This window comes from Chiloscyllium punctatum, chromosome 11, assembly GCF_047496795.1.
Source record: "Chiloscyllium punctatum isolate Juve2018m chromosome 11, sChiPun1.3, whole genome shotgun sequence".
Lineage (NCBI taxonomy): Eukaryota > Metazoa > Chordata > Chondrichthyes > Orectolobiformes > Hemiscylliidae > Chiloscyllium > Chiloscyllium punctatum.
This window is the reverse complement of record NC_092749.1, coordinates 61,415,772-61,436,099: the sequence shown is the minus strand read 5'-3', so window position 1 is coordinate 61,436,099 and position 20,328 is coordinate 61,415,772. Positions and strand designations below refer to the sequence as shown.

The window sequence follows — 20,328 nt, the reverse complement described above, 5'->3', positions numbered from 1 at the left end:
TGAACAGAACCTATGACACTCTTGTTAATTTTTTTTCATATTTTTTTTCTTAACCCCACACTACCGTTAACTGGGGTAGTGCTTATTTTTCCCTTGTACCCATGTTGTGTGTGTGCGGAGGTGTGAGACACAGTGAAATGCACAAGGTGCACAAATCTTTATTCAATTTCCACCACCAGGAAGAAAAGAAACACACAAGTGGCCAGTGACAAGCAGTGCCCTTCACATCAAAGTGCAATGCTGTGTAATCAAACAGTGAAGGGGAGGGCAGGGATTAAATCAAAATAGAGTTGGAGGGGAAAATAATGCACTCCACTCCCTGCGTGCTCACCTCTCCCTGAACAACTCCAGGGTGTTGGTGGACACCGCATGCTCCTTTTCCACAGACACCCGGGCTCTAACGCAACCGAGGAAGGGTGGCAGGCAGTTGGCCCTAACGACACCCTCCATGGCCTGCTGCCTGGAACTGTTTATGGCCAGTTTTGCCAGGCCCAGGAGCAGACCCACGAGGAGGTCCTCAGACCTGCCCTCCCCCCTCTGTACTGGGTATCCGAAGATCAGCAGCATGGGACTGAAGTGCAACCAGAAACAGAGGAAGGTAACACTCCTATTTATTTTTTTTTTCTTCACCCCCACACTACCGCCTAAGTGCAATAGTGCTTATTTTTCCCCAGCACCCATGGTGTGTGTGTGTGCAGGTGTGAGACACAGTGAAAGACACAAAGTGCACCAATCTTTATTCAATTTCCACCACCAGGAAGATAGGAAAACACCTGAGTCGCCAGTGACAAGCACTGCCCTTCACATCAAAGGGCAATGCTGTGATCAAAACAGTGAAGGGGAGGGTAGGGACTAAATCAAGATAGAGTTGGAGGGAGAAATAATGCACTCCACTCCCTGCGGCGCCCACCTCTCCCTGAATGACTCCAGGGTGTCGGTGGACACTGCGTGCTCCTTCTCCAAGGATACCCGGGCTCTAACGTAACCCCGGAAGAGGGGCAGGCAGTCGGCCCTAATGACCCCTTCCACGGCCCGCTGCCTGGACCTGTTGATGGCCAGTTTGGCCAGGCCCAGGAGCAGACCCACGAGGAGGACCTCAGACCTGCCCTCCCCTCTCTGTACTGGGTATCCAAAGATCAGCAGCATGGGACTGAAGTGCAACCAGAAACAGAGGAAGGTAACACTCCTATTTATATCTGTCAGCCAGGGCCATGTAATTAGACCAAGCTAACAGCCCCAATCAGGGAACTCATATTCTTTGAGGTCCACCTGGCTGACCTTGTTACAACCACTACAACACCTATATCCGTTTGTACCTCATTATTCTGCAATCTTTTTCTATTTAAAAGTCTGCTGACACTAATGATCTAATTATAATAAATTCTGACTGTGCATGCTTACCTCTGTTTTTTAAATGTGAATGTGCAATATAAAGCTAATTTTTTTAAATTAAAAAAATCTTCTTTAAGTTTTTTTTCTCCTCACTTTTTTACGGTATGTTAAGGTTTTCATTTTAAGGGTTCATTTGGCTTTTATCATCTTCTGTTTCAATTTAGGAAATTTTGTTCTGCCCACATATGTTTATGGGTGTCAACAAACATAATCTCAATAAAATTCTGCTTTACTATTCTTCATGTCAAAATAAGCAATCTCACATTTTCATGTATTACATTCCATTGGCCAATTTTTTGCCTGTTCACTTAACCTATTTATATCCCCTTGCTGACTCTTACACAGTATTACACAGCATTTGCTTTCCTGTCTACCTTAGCATCATCAGCAAATTTGGTTATGATGCAGTAATTCTTTTATTCATGTCATTAATGTGGATTGCAAAAACCTGAAGACCCAGTAATGATTGTACTGTTATAGTCCGAGTTACAATTTCCATATCTGATAAACATCCTGACATTGTTTCCTGTTCCTTCATCAATTCTCTATTTATTCTGGTATATTGACCACAATGCCACATGTTTTACATGTTTTTATTCAGTGTGGTAACCTTTTATGAGGCACTTACTAAATGCTTTTTAGAAGTCTAAACGTATAAATGCTACTGATTGTTTTAATCACAGTCCTCCTTACATTTTCAAGAAACTGTTACAAATATGAGGATTTATGGGAATGACATATTTTTGGGGGGTGTCTTTAACTAAAATGAAGGAAAGAAGTAGTCATATGACCCTGTTCTGAATTTTGCTGACAGCAAACTGGAGAGGGTGTTAAAAAATTTTGATGTCCCCATGCAAAGATGGTTTTACCAGGAAGAAAGTGCAAGCATGCACATCTTTAAATAATGCCCAAAACATCAGGGTTTTGTAAAAGGTTATACTTCAAATGATCTATTGAGATACCACATCACTATCCTTTCGACTCTCAATTTAACTAAGTAGTATTTTTACTTGAATACAGGGAACCACGTGACTCACATTGTCATGGAGACAGGCTTCGGAGGAAAAGGATATAGAAAGGATTGAGTTACATACTTCCCTAAAGCAAAGCACTGAACTTCAAACACAGGTTGAGTTGTAAGAATCCAAAAGAGTGAATGGAGCTAGAGGCTACGAGTCTTTATAATTCACAAGGCAAGAATATGGGAGGGGGTTGTTATGACCAGTTGAAAAGGGGTGTATCAACTCCCCTTTGTTAACATTCTTGGATGGCTGCAATAAAGACTTTTAACTCTCTTAATATGCAGTTGTATCATGTTTCGATTAAGCATACTTCCTATACCAGAAATTAATAAGCCAATTTTTCTTGAGTGAAATAAAGAACAATTTTATTATTTACTAACCCTGAGAACGCAATAAATTGTGACGTCCAATACAGACACAGAAATGTAGGTATAAAGTTTAAAAGGGATGTTCTAGGCCAATAGGAAGATAAAGAATACACAGTTTGAAATGTTCTTATTGTCCTTGAGTTATAATAGTTGAACCCAAAACCAGAGCTGTTTAACTGATACCTCATATCCACAACAGTAATTAAATTTGTATTGTTGTCAGTGAATGGATATTTCTCCATTTGCTTTCTTGATGCTTTTGAGATGTTAAAGGAAGAATAGGGAGTCAGAAAGTCTTCCACTTCTTGCTGTCAACAATTGATTTTGCTTCTTTCCATCTGCTAAAGTGCCTTCAGAAATATGATTCATTTGTGTATTCTAGATTAACGATCTGTTGCATTTGCAAGATAGATAGTTGTAGGCAACCTTTCCTGTCTAATATGTGCACTTATGAGTTTTTACAATCATTGTAAAAATAGACAATCAACATCTAACTTCATCATCTGATTCTAATACCAGAGACCTTAATGCACTAAAGTGACTTTTTAAAAAAGGACAAATACAGACCCAAACTGGCTGCTGTAATCACCTGACCAGGTTGAACCAAGTTCAGGAAACCATCAGTGAACAATAATTTGCCTGAAGTGAAATTAGCATAGTTGTAAAAGTCAATGAAACTTGGACCTGAAGCTCCAGATGTTTCTTTTTGGGATGAAACTTGAATGCAGAAGAGCTAGTTGGAAAGACAATAACCATATTACTAACCAATAATGAAGTTACTGTATATTGTAAGGGGAATAATGGGGCAGCCATAAATCATGAGAGGAATAACCAAAAATTGAGTGCAGCAGGAAGGAGGATTCCTCTTTGACTTAGGGGAGAACCTTTGACAAAATCTTAACTGAAAAAGTGACAGAGCTGAGATGGTGCACAAGAAATTTCATAATCTAGTGCCATACCCAGAGGCATGCCATATGATAAACATTTGATCTATTCAGAAAAGATTTACAAGGATGTTGCCAGGGTTGGAGGATTTGAGCTATAGGGAGAGGCTGAACAGGCTGGGGCTGTTTTCCCTGGAGCGTCGGAGGATGAGGGGTGACCTTATAGAGGTTTACAAAATTATGAGGGCATGGATAGGGTAAATAGGCAAAGTATTTTTCCTGGGGTCGGGGGTCCCGAATTAGAGGGCATAGATTTAGGGTGAGAGGGGAAAGATATAAAAGAGACCTAAGGGGCAACCTTTTCACACAGAGGGTGGTACGTGTATGGAATGAGCTGCCAGAGGAAGTGGTGGAGGCTGGTACAATTGCAACATTTAAGAGGCATTTGGATGGATATATGAATAGGAAGGGTTTGGAGGGATATGGGCCGGGTGCTGGCAGGTGGCACTAGATTGGGTTGGGATATCTGGTCGGCATGGGTTGGACTGAAGGGTCTGTTTCCATGCTGTACATCTCTATGACTCTATAAATTAGGTACACACAAACTGTTAAGGAAGTTGCTTACATATCATGTAAGTTTTGGCATCTGACTATAGAAATGGTCAAGTTTCTGAACAACACTTAGTTACATAGGAAAACAAGTGAAGTTACTACGAAAAACTGTGAAATTCATACACCTGATTATTTAAGGATGTGCCAACACCCAAAGGCTATGGAATTTCCACTGTCTCCATGTTTCAGACTGAACAAAAATGTTAACAAAGTGTTCAAAACCGGTTTCATAGACTCCACATTTAACAAGATCCAGCAGATTCATTGAAACCATTAGATATCAGCCAGCAGACTCTGAAACTGGCTGCGTCATCAAGCAGCCAAAGTAATTAACCCCTTCCATTTTGGACATTCCTGAGAAGCAACCTCCAAGATATTCAGCTTCAAAAATCACAAACATTCACTTTACAATAATTTCACCTAAACTTTAAACCATCAAACCCTGTCAAGAAACTACAGATCTGTCATGTGGGGCACTGGAAATTGTAAATTAGAAACTGAATTTATAAAAGTGCACTATCTTTATTTGTCACAAAAGGTGACTACTGAATTATTTTAGAACTCAAAGAAGAGTCATATTGAACTTGGAATGTTAGCTCTGTTCTTATGTCCACAGATGCTGCCAAAACTGCTGGGTTTCTTCAGAACTTAAAGTCTTTGTTATTCAGAGGAGGGGTCCAGTATGAAATGATTCTGAAATTGTCTTAAAGTCACAGCCTTTATGTAATATAACAAAATAAGTAAAGATTGAGTATATAATGAAAGGGAGGAATTAAGACACAAACAAGGAGCATAGAAGCAGCTTAAATTACCACTAAGCAGAGCAGTTTAAAAAGAGCCCCAAAAGTTAAAATAGATTCTAGTTACCTAAGAAAACAAAGCAAGGGTAGGGATGAGTGACAACTGTGAGCAATTGTGGTGCAATAATAGAATCCCTGCCTCTGAGCCAAGAGGTCTGGATTCAAGTCCCACCTACTCCTGTGTGTAATATCACTGAATGGGTTGATTATGAAGAACAGAATCCAACAGAGATAGGTTTAGCATGCTCAGACTTTTGCGGAGGTCATCATGATCAAGGATAACATCTGCTGTGAATGTTTCTTGACGAGGTCAGCTCACAGTTGGGAAACTGGAACTTTCTCACTTCATTTTACAGGAGATCTTGCCAAGGACTGCAAAGCCATTATGACATTGAAATTCAATGCAACCAAGAGGTTGCTATCATTTCTTTGTAATTGTACATACCTACCATGTCCCAAGTGTGTAATGTATAACTTATAAACCAGAAAATAACAACTCAACTGGGACTAAATGCAGAAGAAGGACGACTTGGCTAAACTGGTGAGTGGGAACAAGCACCTGACGAAGTACATTCAGAGGACATTTAATAATATTATAATCCTGAGTGCCATTATAATTATAAAGATATAAAGCATGTGATGTCAGTCAAAGTTCCCTCTAAGCTGCACAACTCCAAGGCTCTGTGCATGACAATCAGTGTCGGCACATCAATCATGACACTGACTTATTCACAGCCATTGATAGTATGGGTGGACTTTGTGACACACTGGATAGGTTCAACAGAACAGGATGATGGTGGGTGTTGGAAGGCAAACAAACCACATCCAGTTCAATGAATTCAAAATACCAATAATTAAATCTGGAGGACTTCTCTGAACTGCTGCTCATTGATGGAACATACAAAATCATAACAATGGTTATGTTCTGGAGCTGTCTCTGAGATACTGAATGAGATCATGGATGTGTTTATTGGAATGACAGGATCCTGCATTGATCAGGTGAAAATGACAATTATTGATAAGGCCATGAACAAGATGAATACACTAAAGAAACACCTCCCAGTTGTCATGATGCTCCTGTTCCAATTCCAAATGTTGCTGAGCATGAGAATGAAATTCTAGCTAGACAATGGACAGTGGTTAGAAGCAACAATTGTTTATGGATTGCAGCAACATGTTTTGTGTATTTTTGAAGGTGCAATTAACAATATATTTCAAACGTATTGGCATTTCTACTGCTTCCTGTAGAGTAATTCACTTATAAACTGCAACCACAGAAGTGAGAATTATATTTTCCAAGAAATGTCCTAACATTTAGAAATAATACAAATAATAATAAGTCAGAGGGTGACAAAATTAAACATACCCTAAAAACTCCTCCTGATCCATGAAGGAATGCATCTCAGTGTTTGTCTTCCACCCTGATGTCCTGGATCTCCAGTACAACTACATATTCAAATTTTCTGCATAGAAACTCATCAAGTGTGCTGCTATGAAAATCCTTGTAGCTTCCAGTGAGCATCAAGCAGTCAGGCATAGGAGCAAAATCTAGTGAATTCTAGTGATAAGAATGGCTGACATGATGGCTGCAGTGACAGCTTCTTGATTCAGTTTTGTTGCTCTGTAAATGAACCATGTTACGCAGAAGCATTTCAGCTTGTCTATGAAGATATTTGCTCCCAATTGTTATTCGTAAACATCTTGTTCATTCAAGGAGGTTGACATGGCCATAACAATGGATGTTCATGACGCTGCTGGATGACTTTCAACAAGCCTGAGAAATACTGAACAGCTGGTGTGCCAAAGACACTTCATATTTAACATTTCTCAAAGGATTTAAACATTTGATAAGAAGAAGCCAAAGTTTTTGATCTTGTACTCATCAGGACTAGAGGACAGGAAACAGACTTGACACACTGGGCACCAATTTATATTGCATGAGAAGAAGGTGCTAAATGATTGGGCTATCATTGGCATGGAGATGCAACAGGAACAGTTAACGTTCGATCTTAGTTCTCAGACCAGCCAAACTCTGATTTGTCAGAGTGTTGCCACAAGAATACAGGAAAGAGATTGTCAGTCTCTCTTTTTTCAATGAAAAAAAACATAATAGTATGACTTATTTTGCTTACAAAACATAGAATTCTGTGTATTATTATATGCAGCTTCTAGAAAATGCAAATTCATAACACTGTGAGCTCAACTGATAATCTTAAATTGGTTTGTGGTGTAATTCTTAGCATGATCTGAATTATTTAATAAATGATGTCTAAAAGCAGAAATGTCTTGAATGGTTGACATCTGAATGTCGAAGATCTTGTTGATTCCACTCTTGTTGTTTTCCACTTGGAGTGGACCTCCATACATTGCAACTCACGTAACACGCATCATGGTTAACATGGTGATTGCTCCTTGATCAATGACTCTTGGCACTATTGGGGAAAATGTTACTGAGTCCTGTTATGTCTGTCTGATGCATCCATTGCTGCTGTGTTTGATGAACTTTGGTTCCCAGTTTTGCAATGTTTCCATCGAATAATTTTCAAGAATTTCTATGAACTTGCCCCATCCTCTTCCTAATATCTTCTTCATACTCACATTCATCCAATATCTTGGTACTGCTCCAACTCTGCCTTTTTGCACATCTCAGCTTTTAATTGCTTTACCACTGATGGTTGTGTTTTCTGTGCCAAATCATGAAGTTTTGGAATTCCTTACCTGAATTTTTCCACTGAATTCCTAGTTTAAGATTTCCAGAAAACCTGTCTGGCCAGAACTCAGAGGAAGAAAGGAGCATGAGTAGGCCATTCATTCCCTCAAGCTTGTTGTACCTGTCTAGTTTGTAGCTGATCATCTACCTCTACCAATTTCCATAGCTATCTCATAGCCCTTGATATAATTAGTAATGAGAAATCTACTAATCCTTATCGGAAATGTAATTAATGACTCAGCTTAAACAGCCCTCTGGGATAGAGAATTCCAAAGGTATTGCCACCCTCTGAGCAAAGAAGCTTTTCATCATAGGCCTAAATTGCTTGCTTCTTCTTCTGAATTGTGTCCCCTGGTTTTAGAAAGAGCACACATTCCCAAGAAAGGGAGAATTGTAAGAATTTTGCAACATCCTATAAGAAAACCTTTCATTCTTTTAAACTTGAAAGAATCCAGGCCCAATCTGTCATCACAGGACGGTACCATTATCCCAGGAATTAGAAGGTTAATCCTTCACTGCACTCCCTCTCTGGCAAGCATATTGCTCCTTAGGCAAAGGGATCAAAACTGCACACAATATTCCAGATGAAGTCTTTCCAAGGTTCTATACAATGATGCTTGGCATCATTACTTCTCTCCTCAAATCCCTTGCAATAAAGGCCAACATACCATTTCCTCCCTAACTGCTAGCTGTACCTGCATGTTGGCTTTCAGTGACATAAATAAAGTTACTCAAGTCCTTTTAGATATCAATACTCCCCAATCTTTTAGAGATTAATACTTCCCAATCTTTCACCAGTTAAGAAATATTCTGTGTCTCCATTCCTTTTATCAAAGTGGATAGCCTCAGAATTATCCATATTATATTCTATATGCCATGTTATTGCCCATTCAGCCTGTCCAAATTGCCTAGCAGCTTCTTTGCATCATCTCCATAGTTATGTATTCTAATTAATGTTTGGTTCCCAGATGTTTGAAATAATCACATTTAAAGCTTGTAATGCTTTGAATTTTTTGTTTACTTCTAACTTGCCTTGCTACCTGGCTAGGAGACTGGCTTAGGACATTGCTGAACTAGTTCCTATTTACATAGATTTGACATTTCATGTCAGCCATGGAGGCTGTATATTGAAGTGACAGGAAAGTAAGGTTCCAGTCTTCCTTTATCATCGAACAATCCACAAGCCTCTTTTGACCATCTGGACATGTCTCTGAGGGTTGTATTATGATGATGTTGAACCTATACTCTAATCTTCTCACTTTGAAGGCCAACATACAGTTTTCCTTCTTTACTGCCTGCTGCACCTGTGTGCTTACTTGCAGCAAATGGTACACAAGGACAATGGTCCCACTTTATAGCTTCATTAAGATGTTTGGGAACTAAAAAAGTGTTGTCCTCTCATTCACCACAATGAAATTCACCCGATCTGTAGGCCCTGTGACATGAGACTCTGCATAATAATTTCTTTCATCTTTGGGTCTGGCTTTCAAGTGTTACTTTTAGCTGTATGTGTACTTTGTTTGGCGAGTGAAACACTGGTTGTATGGCTTGGTCAATGGTGATAGGATACTCAAAATCTTAAAAGTATCCAATTGTTTCATTGAATCTGATGGGAGGGCACTTTTTATGGGTTTTCAATTCTTAACGTGGCCTTCTTTATTTCATGATTTATTGTCACAGTCTGCAGCTTTGCATAATTGTTCAACTCCAATGTTGAGATTAGAGATAGAAATTTGATTAATCTGGATCACATTAACATAAGCAGGGAAGATGTGTTGGGTAAGCTAGAGGTTATTGAGGTGGACAAATCCCCAGGACTGCAGGGGATCTATCCCAGGTTGCTGAGGGAGGCGAGAGAGGAAATAGCTGGGGCCCTGACAGATATCTTTGTAGCATCCTTAAACACAGGCGAGGTGCTGGAAGACGGCAGGGTTGCTCATGTTGTTCCCCTGCACAAGAAGGGTAGTAGGGATATTCCAGGTAACTACAGACCAGTGAGCCTAACATCAGTGGTGGGAAAGTTGCTGGAGAAGGTACTGAGGGATTAAATCTATTTATGTTTGGAAAAGAATGGGCTTATCAGTGCAAGGCAACATGGTTTTGTACAGGGGAGATCATGCCTTACCAACTTAATAGAGTTCTTTGAGGAAGTGACCAGGTTGATAGATGAAGCAAGGGCTGTAGATGTCATACACATGGACTTTAGTAAGGCGTTTAGAGTCATAGAGATGTACAGCGTGGAAACAGACCCTTCGGTCCAAACCGTTCATGCCAACCAAATATCCCAACCCGATCTAGTCCCACCTGCCAGCACCCGGCCCATATCCCTCCAAACCCTTCCTATTCATGCACCCATCCCCATGGTAAACTAATAGAGAAAGTGAAGTCACATCATGTTCAGGTTGTTCTAGCTAGGTGGATAAAGAACTGGTTGAGCAACAGGAGACAGAGAGTAGTAGTTGAAGGGAGTTTCTCTAAGTGGAGAAAGGTGACCAGTGGTGTTCCACATGGATCAGTGCTGGGGCCACTGTTGTTTGTAAGATACATAAATGATCTGGAAGAGGGCACTGTTGGTATGTTCAGCAAGTTTGCAGATGACACGAAGATTGGTGGAGTAGCAGAAAGCATAGGGGACTGTCAAAGAATACAGGAGAATATCAATAGACTGGAGAGTTGGGTGGAGAAGTGGCAGATGGAGTTCAATCCAGACAATTTTGAGGTGATGCATTTTGGGAAGTCTAATTCTAGAGCAAATTGTACAATAAACAGAAGATTCTTGGGAAAAGTTGATGAACAGAGAGATCTGGGAGTTCAGGTCCATTGCACCCTGAAGGTTGCTGCACTGATGGATAGAGTGGTCAAGGCAGCATACGGTATGCTTGCCTTCATTGGACGGGGTATTGAGTATATGAGCTAGCAGGTCATGCTAAAATTGTGCACAACATTGGTTCGGCCGGATTTAGAATACTGTGTACAGTTCTGGTTGCCACAGTACAAAAGGATGTGGACGCTTTGGAGAGGGTGCAGAGAAGGTTTATGAGGATGTTGCCCGGTATGGAAGGTGCTAGCTATGAAGAGAGGTTGAGTAGATTAGGTTTGCTTTCATTAGAAAAAAGGAGATTGAAGGGGGACCTGATTGAGGTCTACAAAATCATGAAGGGTATAGACAGGGTAGATAGAGATAAGCTTTTTCCCAGGGTGAAGGATTCAATAATGAGAGGTCACGCTTTCAAGGTGAGAGGTGAAAAGCTTAAGGGGGAAACATGTGGCAAGTACTTTACACAAGAGGGTGGTAGGTGCCTGGAACGCGTTGCTAACAGAGGTAGTTGAGGCAGACATGGTAGTTGAGGCAGATTCATTTGAGATGTGTCTGGACAGATGAATGAGTAGGTGGGGAGCAAAGGGATACAGATGCTTATGAATTGGGCAATAGGTTTAGACAGTGGATTTAGATCAGCTCAGGCTTGGAGGGCTGAAGGTCCTGTTCCTAGGCTGTAAATTTTCTTTGTTCTTTGAGCATCAACATTTGATTCTCTCTTGTTGGAGATGATCATTGTCTGGCATTCATTTGACAAGAATGTTACTTGCTGATGGTCACCCCAAATCTGGAAGTTGTCCAGCTCGTCCTGCATTTGGACATGAACTGCTTCAGTAGTTGAGGAGTTCTAAATAGTGCTGATGTCCAATGATCGGCAAACATCCCACTTCTGATGTTATGGTGTAGAATGGTCACTACCTCCCCTACCTCTCTACTCTTCCTGTCTATTCCATCCCCTTTCTCATCTACTCCACGTCAATCTCTGCTCACTTAATCCTCCTCATTCATCTTTGCTCACTCCCACCCACCTTCTGCTCCCTCACTCCTCTACACTCCTGCCTCTGCTCATTCTTGCTCCACAACCACCTGCTGAAGGAGCAGCGCTTTGAAAGCTAGTGCTTCCAAATAAACCTGTTGGACTATAACCTAGTGTTGTGTGATTTTTAACCCTGCTCCCCATCTGTGGTCTCAAGCTCACTCTCCCTATCTCCCCACTCTTGTTCCTCCTTCGTCTACCAACCTACCCATCAGTCCCTCTCTCCCTGTTGCTCTCTCCATTCACTCCTACACCCCATTCCCCACATCCCTCTCCTATTATACACCAATCCCCTTCCATCTCCCCTATACATCAATTCCCCTTCTCCCCTATCCCTCCATCTATACCCATAGCCCCCTCCTTGTACACTGTATTATTCCTCCCATCTATATCCCATTTCCCAACTCTCCCCCTTCCTATTTCTGTCCTTCCCTCCAGTCGCCCACCCATTCCTGCTCCCTTCTATCCCTCTCCCAGCTCCTCCCACCTTTCCCCTCCCCCCAGCGGCGGAAGTGGGGGGGAAGGATCAGAAACCGGAAGTGTGTCAGTCGGTGACGGGGACGTTGCCGTTTCCTCACATCCGCCGGTCGCGGCGCTTCAGATGGATCGGGAGTCGGGAGACGGTGAGACGTGGCCGGGCAGTGATCCCGGATCAGGCGAAATGCTCAACACGAGCGAGGAGAGCGGCAGCGAGTGGAGACGGCGGCGGAGACGGGAGGAGGCGCTGGGCTTCAGGCCGCAGAAGGAGATCCTGTACAACCAGCTGCTGCCGTACGCGGAGCGCCTGGACCGGGAGTCCAACTACATCCTGGGCCAGATCAAAGGCAACCTGGGCCGGGCCGTGCAGCTCCGGGAACTCTGGCCTGGAGTTTTATTCTGGACAAGAAAACTGTCAACGTGAGTGATGGTGGGAGGGAGGGAGGGAGGGGAGGAGGGTGTTCGCGCGGCGAGGCGCGGCCTTCACTCTCCCACCCGCCGAGCTTGTAGACCGGCTCCACTATCCCCCCCGAATCTGGACCGGCTCCATTTCTCCCTCACCCCCCCCCCCCCCCCCAAGTTAGTCAGCCCTCTCTGGGACGGAATGTGGCCGGAGGTGTTTGTAAAGGTCCGGGCTGGGCCAGGGCCACCACCTCCTCCCCAGGCCGTAAGTCTGCTTGTGATAACACTTGACGTTTAAAAATAGAAATAAATCCCTCCGGAACCAGCGTAGCTCTTTGTTAGGACCGGGCCAATCTTGTTTGAAAATACGACTAGGCAGAGGAAAGGTGAAAATTAACTTCAGAAAGAAACTTACTTCGTGTGACCTTTCACCAACTTGAAATGTATTGCCTTGTGTTTGAGATGCAGCTTACTATGACACGACACTTTTTTTCTCTGTTGACAAACTTTGATAAGGGAAGGAAGCGCTGCCAGTGCTGCTGATCGTATGTAAACCGTTATTAGGTTTAAAATTCAGCGTCTCTGGATCAGGTTGTCTTGGCTTAGCAAAATTCCTGCCCGGCTCAACGCTGATGTACTTTTAAAAATAATAAGACGCAAATAAAACCTAGTTGGGGAATTCAACTTTAGTGTGCTTAATTGCACCCGTGCTTTTGACTTTTAAGCTCTTCCCAATAAAAACTATTTAGAGGTGCATAAGGTATATTATTGAAAAATGATTCTTTTGAAAGTTGTTTGTAAACAAATATTTGATTACTTTAATCCATAATTAGGGAAAAGTTTCTATTTATTGGGGACCTACTGTATCTGCAGCATTCTTTTGATACCCAACAGAGAGAGAAACTTTTGAATGTATTCTTGGTTTTTGCCTTGTTGGGGAAAAGAAATCAGAGCATTTAACAAATAAATCACACTGTGAAGCTGTTACGTCAAGATTAAGGAGATTTTTGATCTTTTGAGTTCGATCTTTTGCACTTGTTCTTCCAGCTGAAGAACTACATTGCAGCATTGTGAAAATGTTTTGTCCAATTAGATGTAAAATGGGTACGTACTGTTTTAAGTTGGAGATGGGGAAATGATCTATAGAGAGTTAATGTAATCTTCTAAATATACCTTGGTATTACTCACCCCACCCCCCCAAAAAAACATTAACGTTTGTAAAATGTTTTAACTTTTGGTAACTCCATTTTGTTCATAGCCATTATTGTGCGTTACAGATTTCAATTTCTGCTTTGGTAAATTTTGTTTCCAAATGAAATAATCATTTAATTTTTTTTGTTATTGCACCATTTAAAATTGCAAAATTTATTTGATACAGTGCCAGCAAAGTGTTATTTTGAATAACATTGAAATAAGATACGATGTAGCATACATTTGTTCACTATGTTCTGAAATATGTTTTTATGGATTACACAATGTCAGTTTGTTTACTACCCTGTTTAAAAAGATTCTGTATCAAGATTTAATGAGCAAACCTTTTTCCTTTCATTCTGGGCAACAAGTGCCCCTCAAGCAAGAAGTGCTTTGGAAACTATGCTGTGTGCAGATTTTTTTTCATTGCCTCCATGACAGTGACTGCATGACAAATGTTAATGGATTTACTTAGTTTTTAAAATTTTCCCTGTTCAATCTCCCTTCCAGATTCAAATTGAATAAATAGGATTTCAAATTTAGGGGATAACTGCTAGAGATTTTAAATGAAGTCACCTCTCTATTGATAGTTTATTTCCTGCATTCAGCAATTGACTTTTGGAATGTTTCTTGGAAGTACAATATTTGCAAATTACTATTGATGGTTTGTGATCATCTTGGTGTGTTCTCATGGATGATAAGTTTGTGTGATAGCTTTCAAGTGAAAGATAATTTGTAATTATGTAAATTTATGAATATTCAGCAGTGGTTTATGCTTCAGTGTGTAAGAATAGACTGTGATCCATTTTGATCAGTTCAGCATCTCCACTGATGAGGCTGATAAATGGGGTTATCTTGAACTGCTATGTCAAATGATCTCAAACTTCAAGCTTTTTAATTGAAAAGTTGGTGATTGTCATAAAAGTCAGTTGGTGCTTTGTGATGTCACTGTCATTGTAATATCACGTCAGTGGAAACGTTATTTATATCTACTTGTTTTTAACCTCATTTCTTTGCAGTTCTGAAGATGCTGTGGGGTTGAGCCTGTGTTGAGGAGAAACCTGTTTGATATCAGATTATGTTTCAGAAGTTGTTTACTCATTATAACTAGATTTGAGTTTGTTTATCCAAATAAATTCCATTGTGCTTTGGTAATCTCTGGAAAAATTTATTCCAATCTTGTACTGGATTCTGTTCATTTACCATTTCAACCCAACCCTGAGTACTCATTCCTGGTTTCCCATGCCTGCCTACCTTTATTTACATTTTAAAAACCTTTTTAAACCCAGCTGTTTAGAGTTTGGCCATATCTCCTAATATCATTTTGGATTAAGTCCCCACACTTTTGACGGCATCTTTTGTGAAATATGTTTGGGACATTTGTACCATGTCAAAGGTACTATATAAATGTAAGTAGTACCCATTTAAAAAAAAACTTGCATGTTTTTTGCTTAAAAAATATGATAACTAGAGACAAAAGGGATAACCATAGCGTAAATGAGAAGAGTGTGAGAAGCAACCAAAGGATGATTACAGTCCCCGAGCTTTGTTTATACGAAGAATTAATAGACAGTTGTTCCAAGTAAAAGGTAGGCTTTTAACCTAAAGCTTTGTGTGTCATTCCACTGGCTCTTTGATTTTGCTTTTCTAAATGATTTGGAACCTTTTTCTAAGCCTTTGGTAAAGCTTGTTACAGGAAAACTAACTTTTAATTACTTGACACACATTTTACTTTGGTCCATATTCAAAGATTAACATGTGTATATTTGCATAAAAATCTTTAATGAGATGTAGGTGGTGTTGGCACGTCCAGCATTTATCGCCCATTCTTATTTGCTGTTGAGCAGATGTTGAAAAATCACAATTTCGAGCAACTTCAATCCTTCACTTATCTGTTTGGTACAACTAAGTGACTTGTTAGGCCATTTCAGAGGGCAGTAAAGAATCAAACACAAAGTTGCAAAAACACAGTCTAGAATCATCAGTAGGCTGGGCCAGGTAAGGATGAGAGATTTCCTGCCCTAAGAACATGAGTGAAACAGTTGGGTTTTTCAAACAATTCAACAATAAATTATTGCCACAATTAATAATGACTAGCTTTAAATTCTAAATTTATTAATTTCACCATTTTCTATGGTTAGTTTGAACTTGTATGGCCCTCTAGAGACATTACCACCTCAGCACAATCTGCCAAATGATTTGTTTTCTCAGTTTATCCAATAGTAAATCAGGAAAACATCTAGAAAATAATACGGAAAAAGGATTCCATTAAATGTAGCAGGACAGAACATTAAGAAATTCCCTTTGAAATGATGTAGCTGGAGATTTGTGCCTCCTCCATATTCTAGTTTCCTTGCCGTACTATAATACTTGCTTTTAGTTATTAAGTGATCTAATATAAATGAAAAATAGCTGACACTTTTACGCTATGCAAAAATTAATTGTGTAAGTCATTACAAATAGTATGCTTTTTGATAGTAATATGAGAATTAAGCAAGTATGGCGATAAATAGAAGTGCCAATGAAACCAAGTGCGAGGGGAAATGATGGAAACTCAATGGAATCAAATAGAAAGGGGTCAAAATGAACAAATAAACAGAGGAAGGAATGATTGACTTTTTTAAAAAAAAGTTCATAGATAATATTGTGCGCATTTCTTCTGGATGGATTAAGTCACTTCCAAAATGTAATTCAGTGGATGGGAACCAACTTGGGGACATTCAAAGGATTGTAAGCCATTATATATAAATGGAAGATTTTTAAAGCAGTTTTGTGGATTTCTGATAGAATTCCTTCTGTTGATGTAGTAAGTTAGGCTGTGTAAAGTATTCAATACAACAGAGTGCTGGCATAGTACTTCTGAGGTGACCTCAAGTCATTTGTGGTGATGGTTTTGATTCCTTGACAATTTTATGAATGTGAAAAATGCATATTAGATACTAATCATGTGACTTCAGTACTAATAATAGACTGAGTGGCATACAGCATTCATCCTAAGTAATGTGCTGTGAACTTTGAAACTCTAATAGATTTGAATTGTGATCTAAAGTAGTATTTGACTTGTACCAGCCATCCTATTTGGATGTAATAGAGAAATGTATTGCCCTTAAGTAATGTAGCTCCATACATCACAGAAAGGAGGCTCCTGTATTTGCATCTATAGTCTATTCCTTTTACAGCCAGCACTTGAGACACTGGATTTTTTGGCCACTTTTTATTCATAGTCAATCAGCATGGAAACAGACCCTTTGATCATTGACTTTATCTTGCTATATTTTGTGTATATTTTCCATCTGTCTTGTGGATGTAATGTTCATGCCTCAAATTATGCCTTTTTTGTAAAAATGCATATCAAGACATTTCAACTTCAATTTTACATAAGTAGCAATAAAATTCAGCTTGTCTCCATTTTCATGTTACATTCTTGGATGTCCTATTGCATTCCATGTCAAGTATATAGCCTGAGAGCAAAGCATTTCAAATTGAAAATTATATAGAATGTAGTAGAAATGATGCGTCTGGAGAGATGCATGAGTACGTTGGGAGCAGAGGGGTACAGATGCTTAGAAATTGGGCTTCAGGTTTAGACGGTGGATTTGGATTGGCTCAGGCTTGAAGGGCTGAAGGGCCTGTTCCCGGGTGTAAATTTTCTTTGTTCTTTGTTCTCTTTGTAAATAAACTTTTCTTCTTGCACCATGTTTGGCTGTGAGGTATCTCAATGTAATTTCAATATTGTTAATGTTCACAATATTTATTGTAAAGCACAGAGCCTGAGAGTTTCTGTTGTTTCCAGTCCCTCCTTATATGTGCCCTGAAACAGAGACCTATCACATTGCACTTCTGTGGTTTTTACCCCAGCATTGGTATCTCCCTTAGCACATCGTCATGGGCATTGGAATTGGAATATTCCAGTCTGCAATACTCGGTCAAAGGTAACCCTTTGCACTGAAACACCAGCACATTTTGAGCAGACTAAAGGCTGGTTTCACAGTGTTGATCTTCTAGGTGCAGACGATGCATATCTTTAATGTGTGTTCCTGGAATAGTCAGTAGAGCTCAGAGTCATGTGGCACAATTGCTCAGGTGATTCTTGTTTTTAAAAAAAAACCGGCATCTTTCTGCAGACCTTCGTAGGAAGGATCCAATAGCAAAAAGCCTTGCTCACCACCAGACAGTCTGTTCTACTGCTTGATTAGAACTTTCAGCAATGAGACATTTTGTCAAATTAGTTTGACTGTCTGTCTATGTTGAGACGATCTGGTCAAATTTCAGAATCAGATTTTGCAGGAGACCATCAATGACCAGAATCATTTTAAGGTTCGTCCCTATCCAATTGACATAAATCTGTGAGCAATATCACTGCACATTGGTTTGCATTCAAATTGCTTTATCCATCTAATTGCTTAGAATTTATTTTCCACCAGCTGTTTGCTTCCCATTACACTGTGCCTGTCAGTACACTGCTGTTGTGCAGAAGAAACCTATGTAACAGTGCCCAGGGTTGTCAAATTATTTCTTCCTGGTACAGTCATATCTAGTCTTCCTTACTCAGTGTTACAAAATTGTGTATCCTATCCCTTTGGTATTCTCAGTGCACTTAGGTAAAATTCCTAATTTTCTACATTAAATGCAGATATCTTGACCATAAGCGTTATCTCAGTTAGTGTTTCCTAAACTATTTCAAATATTAAACTTGGATTGTATGTAAATTGACTTCCAGATGCCACCAAAACCCAACTAATAATAAAATAATGCTGTAACATTCAGTATATAATTAAAGTTTCATATTTATGAATATATAAATATGAAAATCAGTTTTTCAAGTGCCATTACTTTTGGGCCTGGTGATTGTGATACACATTATGCATAATCTGGCAGTGTGGTTGACACTATACACTTGATCTCCAATATCATTTCTGGAATTGATAAATACTGGAATTTGATGACAAATATTCTAAATGAAACTTCAGACAAATACGCGCTGGAGGAAAAAACATTTTTAATGCACTCATTACAACATCAAGGCAGTAAGTTCCCACTGAAACAAAATTCTAGCACAGAAATTTGAAGGGCACTTGTTTTTTTTTAAATTTCATCTCTTACATTTCAATAGTTCAGTTAAAGCTGCAGGTAAATAATGTCATTATGCTGAATGGTACCAATCAAGCTTTGTTGCATCTAAATATGCAATGCAACTCCTGGCAGCTGAGTTTTTTTTTGTTCACTCATGGGATGTCAGCACTATTGGCTAGGTAAGTATTTATCACTCATCCCTAGTTCCACTTGAAGGTGATGAGTTGCCTTCTTAAACCATTGCAATCTGTTTGGTGTAGGTACACCCACAATGCCTTGAGGTAGAGAGTACCAGAATTTTGATCCAACAGCAGTGGCAGAGGAAACTGATATATTTCTAAGTTGGAAAGGTGAATGGTTTGAAGGGGAACTTGCAGGTGGTGATGTACTGATGTGTTTTCTCCCTTGTCCTTCCAACTGGTAGTGGTTGTGGGTTTGGATGTGCTGCGAGGTCCCTTGATGAATTTCTGCTGTGCACCATGTAGGTGGCACATGCTGTTGATCATATGTGTTAGTGGTGGAGGGAATGGGTGTTTGTGGATATGGTGCCCATTAAGCAGATTGTTTTGTACTGAATGATATTAAGCCTCTTCAGTGTTCTTTGAGCTCAAAAGAGCCAAACCTCCTCTTTAGGTTAGGAGCTAAATGATCCTGGCAGAACCCAAACTGAGTATTAGTGACCAAGTTATTGGTAAGCAAGTGTTGCTTGATAACATTGGTGGTGACCCGTTCCATTCATATTACTGAGGAATGAAAGTGGACTGGTAGAAACATAGAAAGTGGGAGCAGGAGTAGACCATTTGACCCCTTGAGTCTGCTCCGCTATTCAGTGTAGGGTGGTAACCAGCCATGATGGGTTTTGGGGCAAGTTTCAAGATATCATGCCATTCATTTGACTGAGGATGCAATCAAAAATAAGCTGGTCATCAGAAATCCGTGCTTTGGCACAGGTGTGTCGTGTTTGTAACAGAAATCACGCAGAAATCTGGGTTTTGTTTCACTTCTTAATGTAGTACATATGTTATGTCTTGTGCTTCACTTTGAAATTTATTATCATAGCTTGAATGCCAGATGATTTCATTGCTTGCAGTTCTGTTTGCTATTTGTTTGAATTGAATTGGGCTTGCGACTTTAGTTGGGAACTGTGCTCTGGAGTGTATTTCCCTATGACAGTATTATACACAGTAGATTGGGTAAGGCTACACATTAATGAAATGTTTTGTGAGCCATGTTTAAAGTGGATCAGTTACCTAGTGCTGCTTATGGAATATTTCAGTGTACATAATGGTTGCCATGTTTGCTGACTTGATGGTGACTATTTTATAGTTTGTGCTTGGTCATTTTTCAGTGTGTGTCAAGTTGCAATATAAATTTCATGAACAGTTTATTCAAAGTTTTAAAAAGCTTGAAATCTTCCTGCGTATAATGGCTCTTGTAGAAATTTGGCAGAAAATTAAAATAGCACAATGTAAATCTGAGCTAAAACAGAAAATGCAGAAAATACTCAGATCAGATACCACCTATCGCTTGGTAGAGACGGTTA

General features: G+C 39.9%; 1 protein-coding gene across 2 annotated transcripts in view; it reads left to right on the top strand.

Moving 5' to 3' along the window:
* Positions 1-12,181: 12,181 nt before the first annotated feature.
* Positions 12,182-20,328, top strand: part of LOC140483029 (proteasome activator complex subunit 4-like) — a 196,808-nt gene continuing 188,661 nt past the window's right edge. Inside the window, exon 1 of one of the 2 annotated variants that reach the window (XM_072580909.1) lies at positions 12,182-12,539. In XM_072580909.1, the coding sequence (XP_072437010.1) occupies positions 12,244-12,539 (296 nt within the window). In that variant the 5' untranslated portion in view covers positions 12,182-12,243. The remainder of the gene's footprint in view (positions 12,540-20,328) is intronic. The other variant, XM_072580910.1, reaches the window with a different exon arrangement.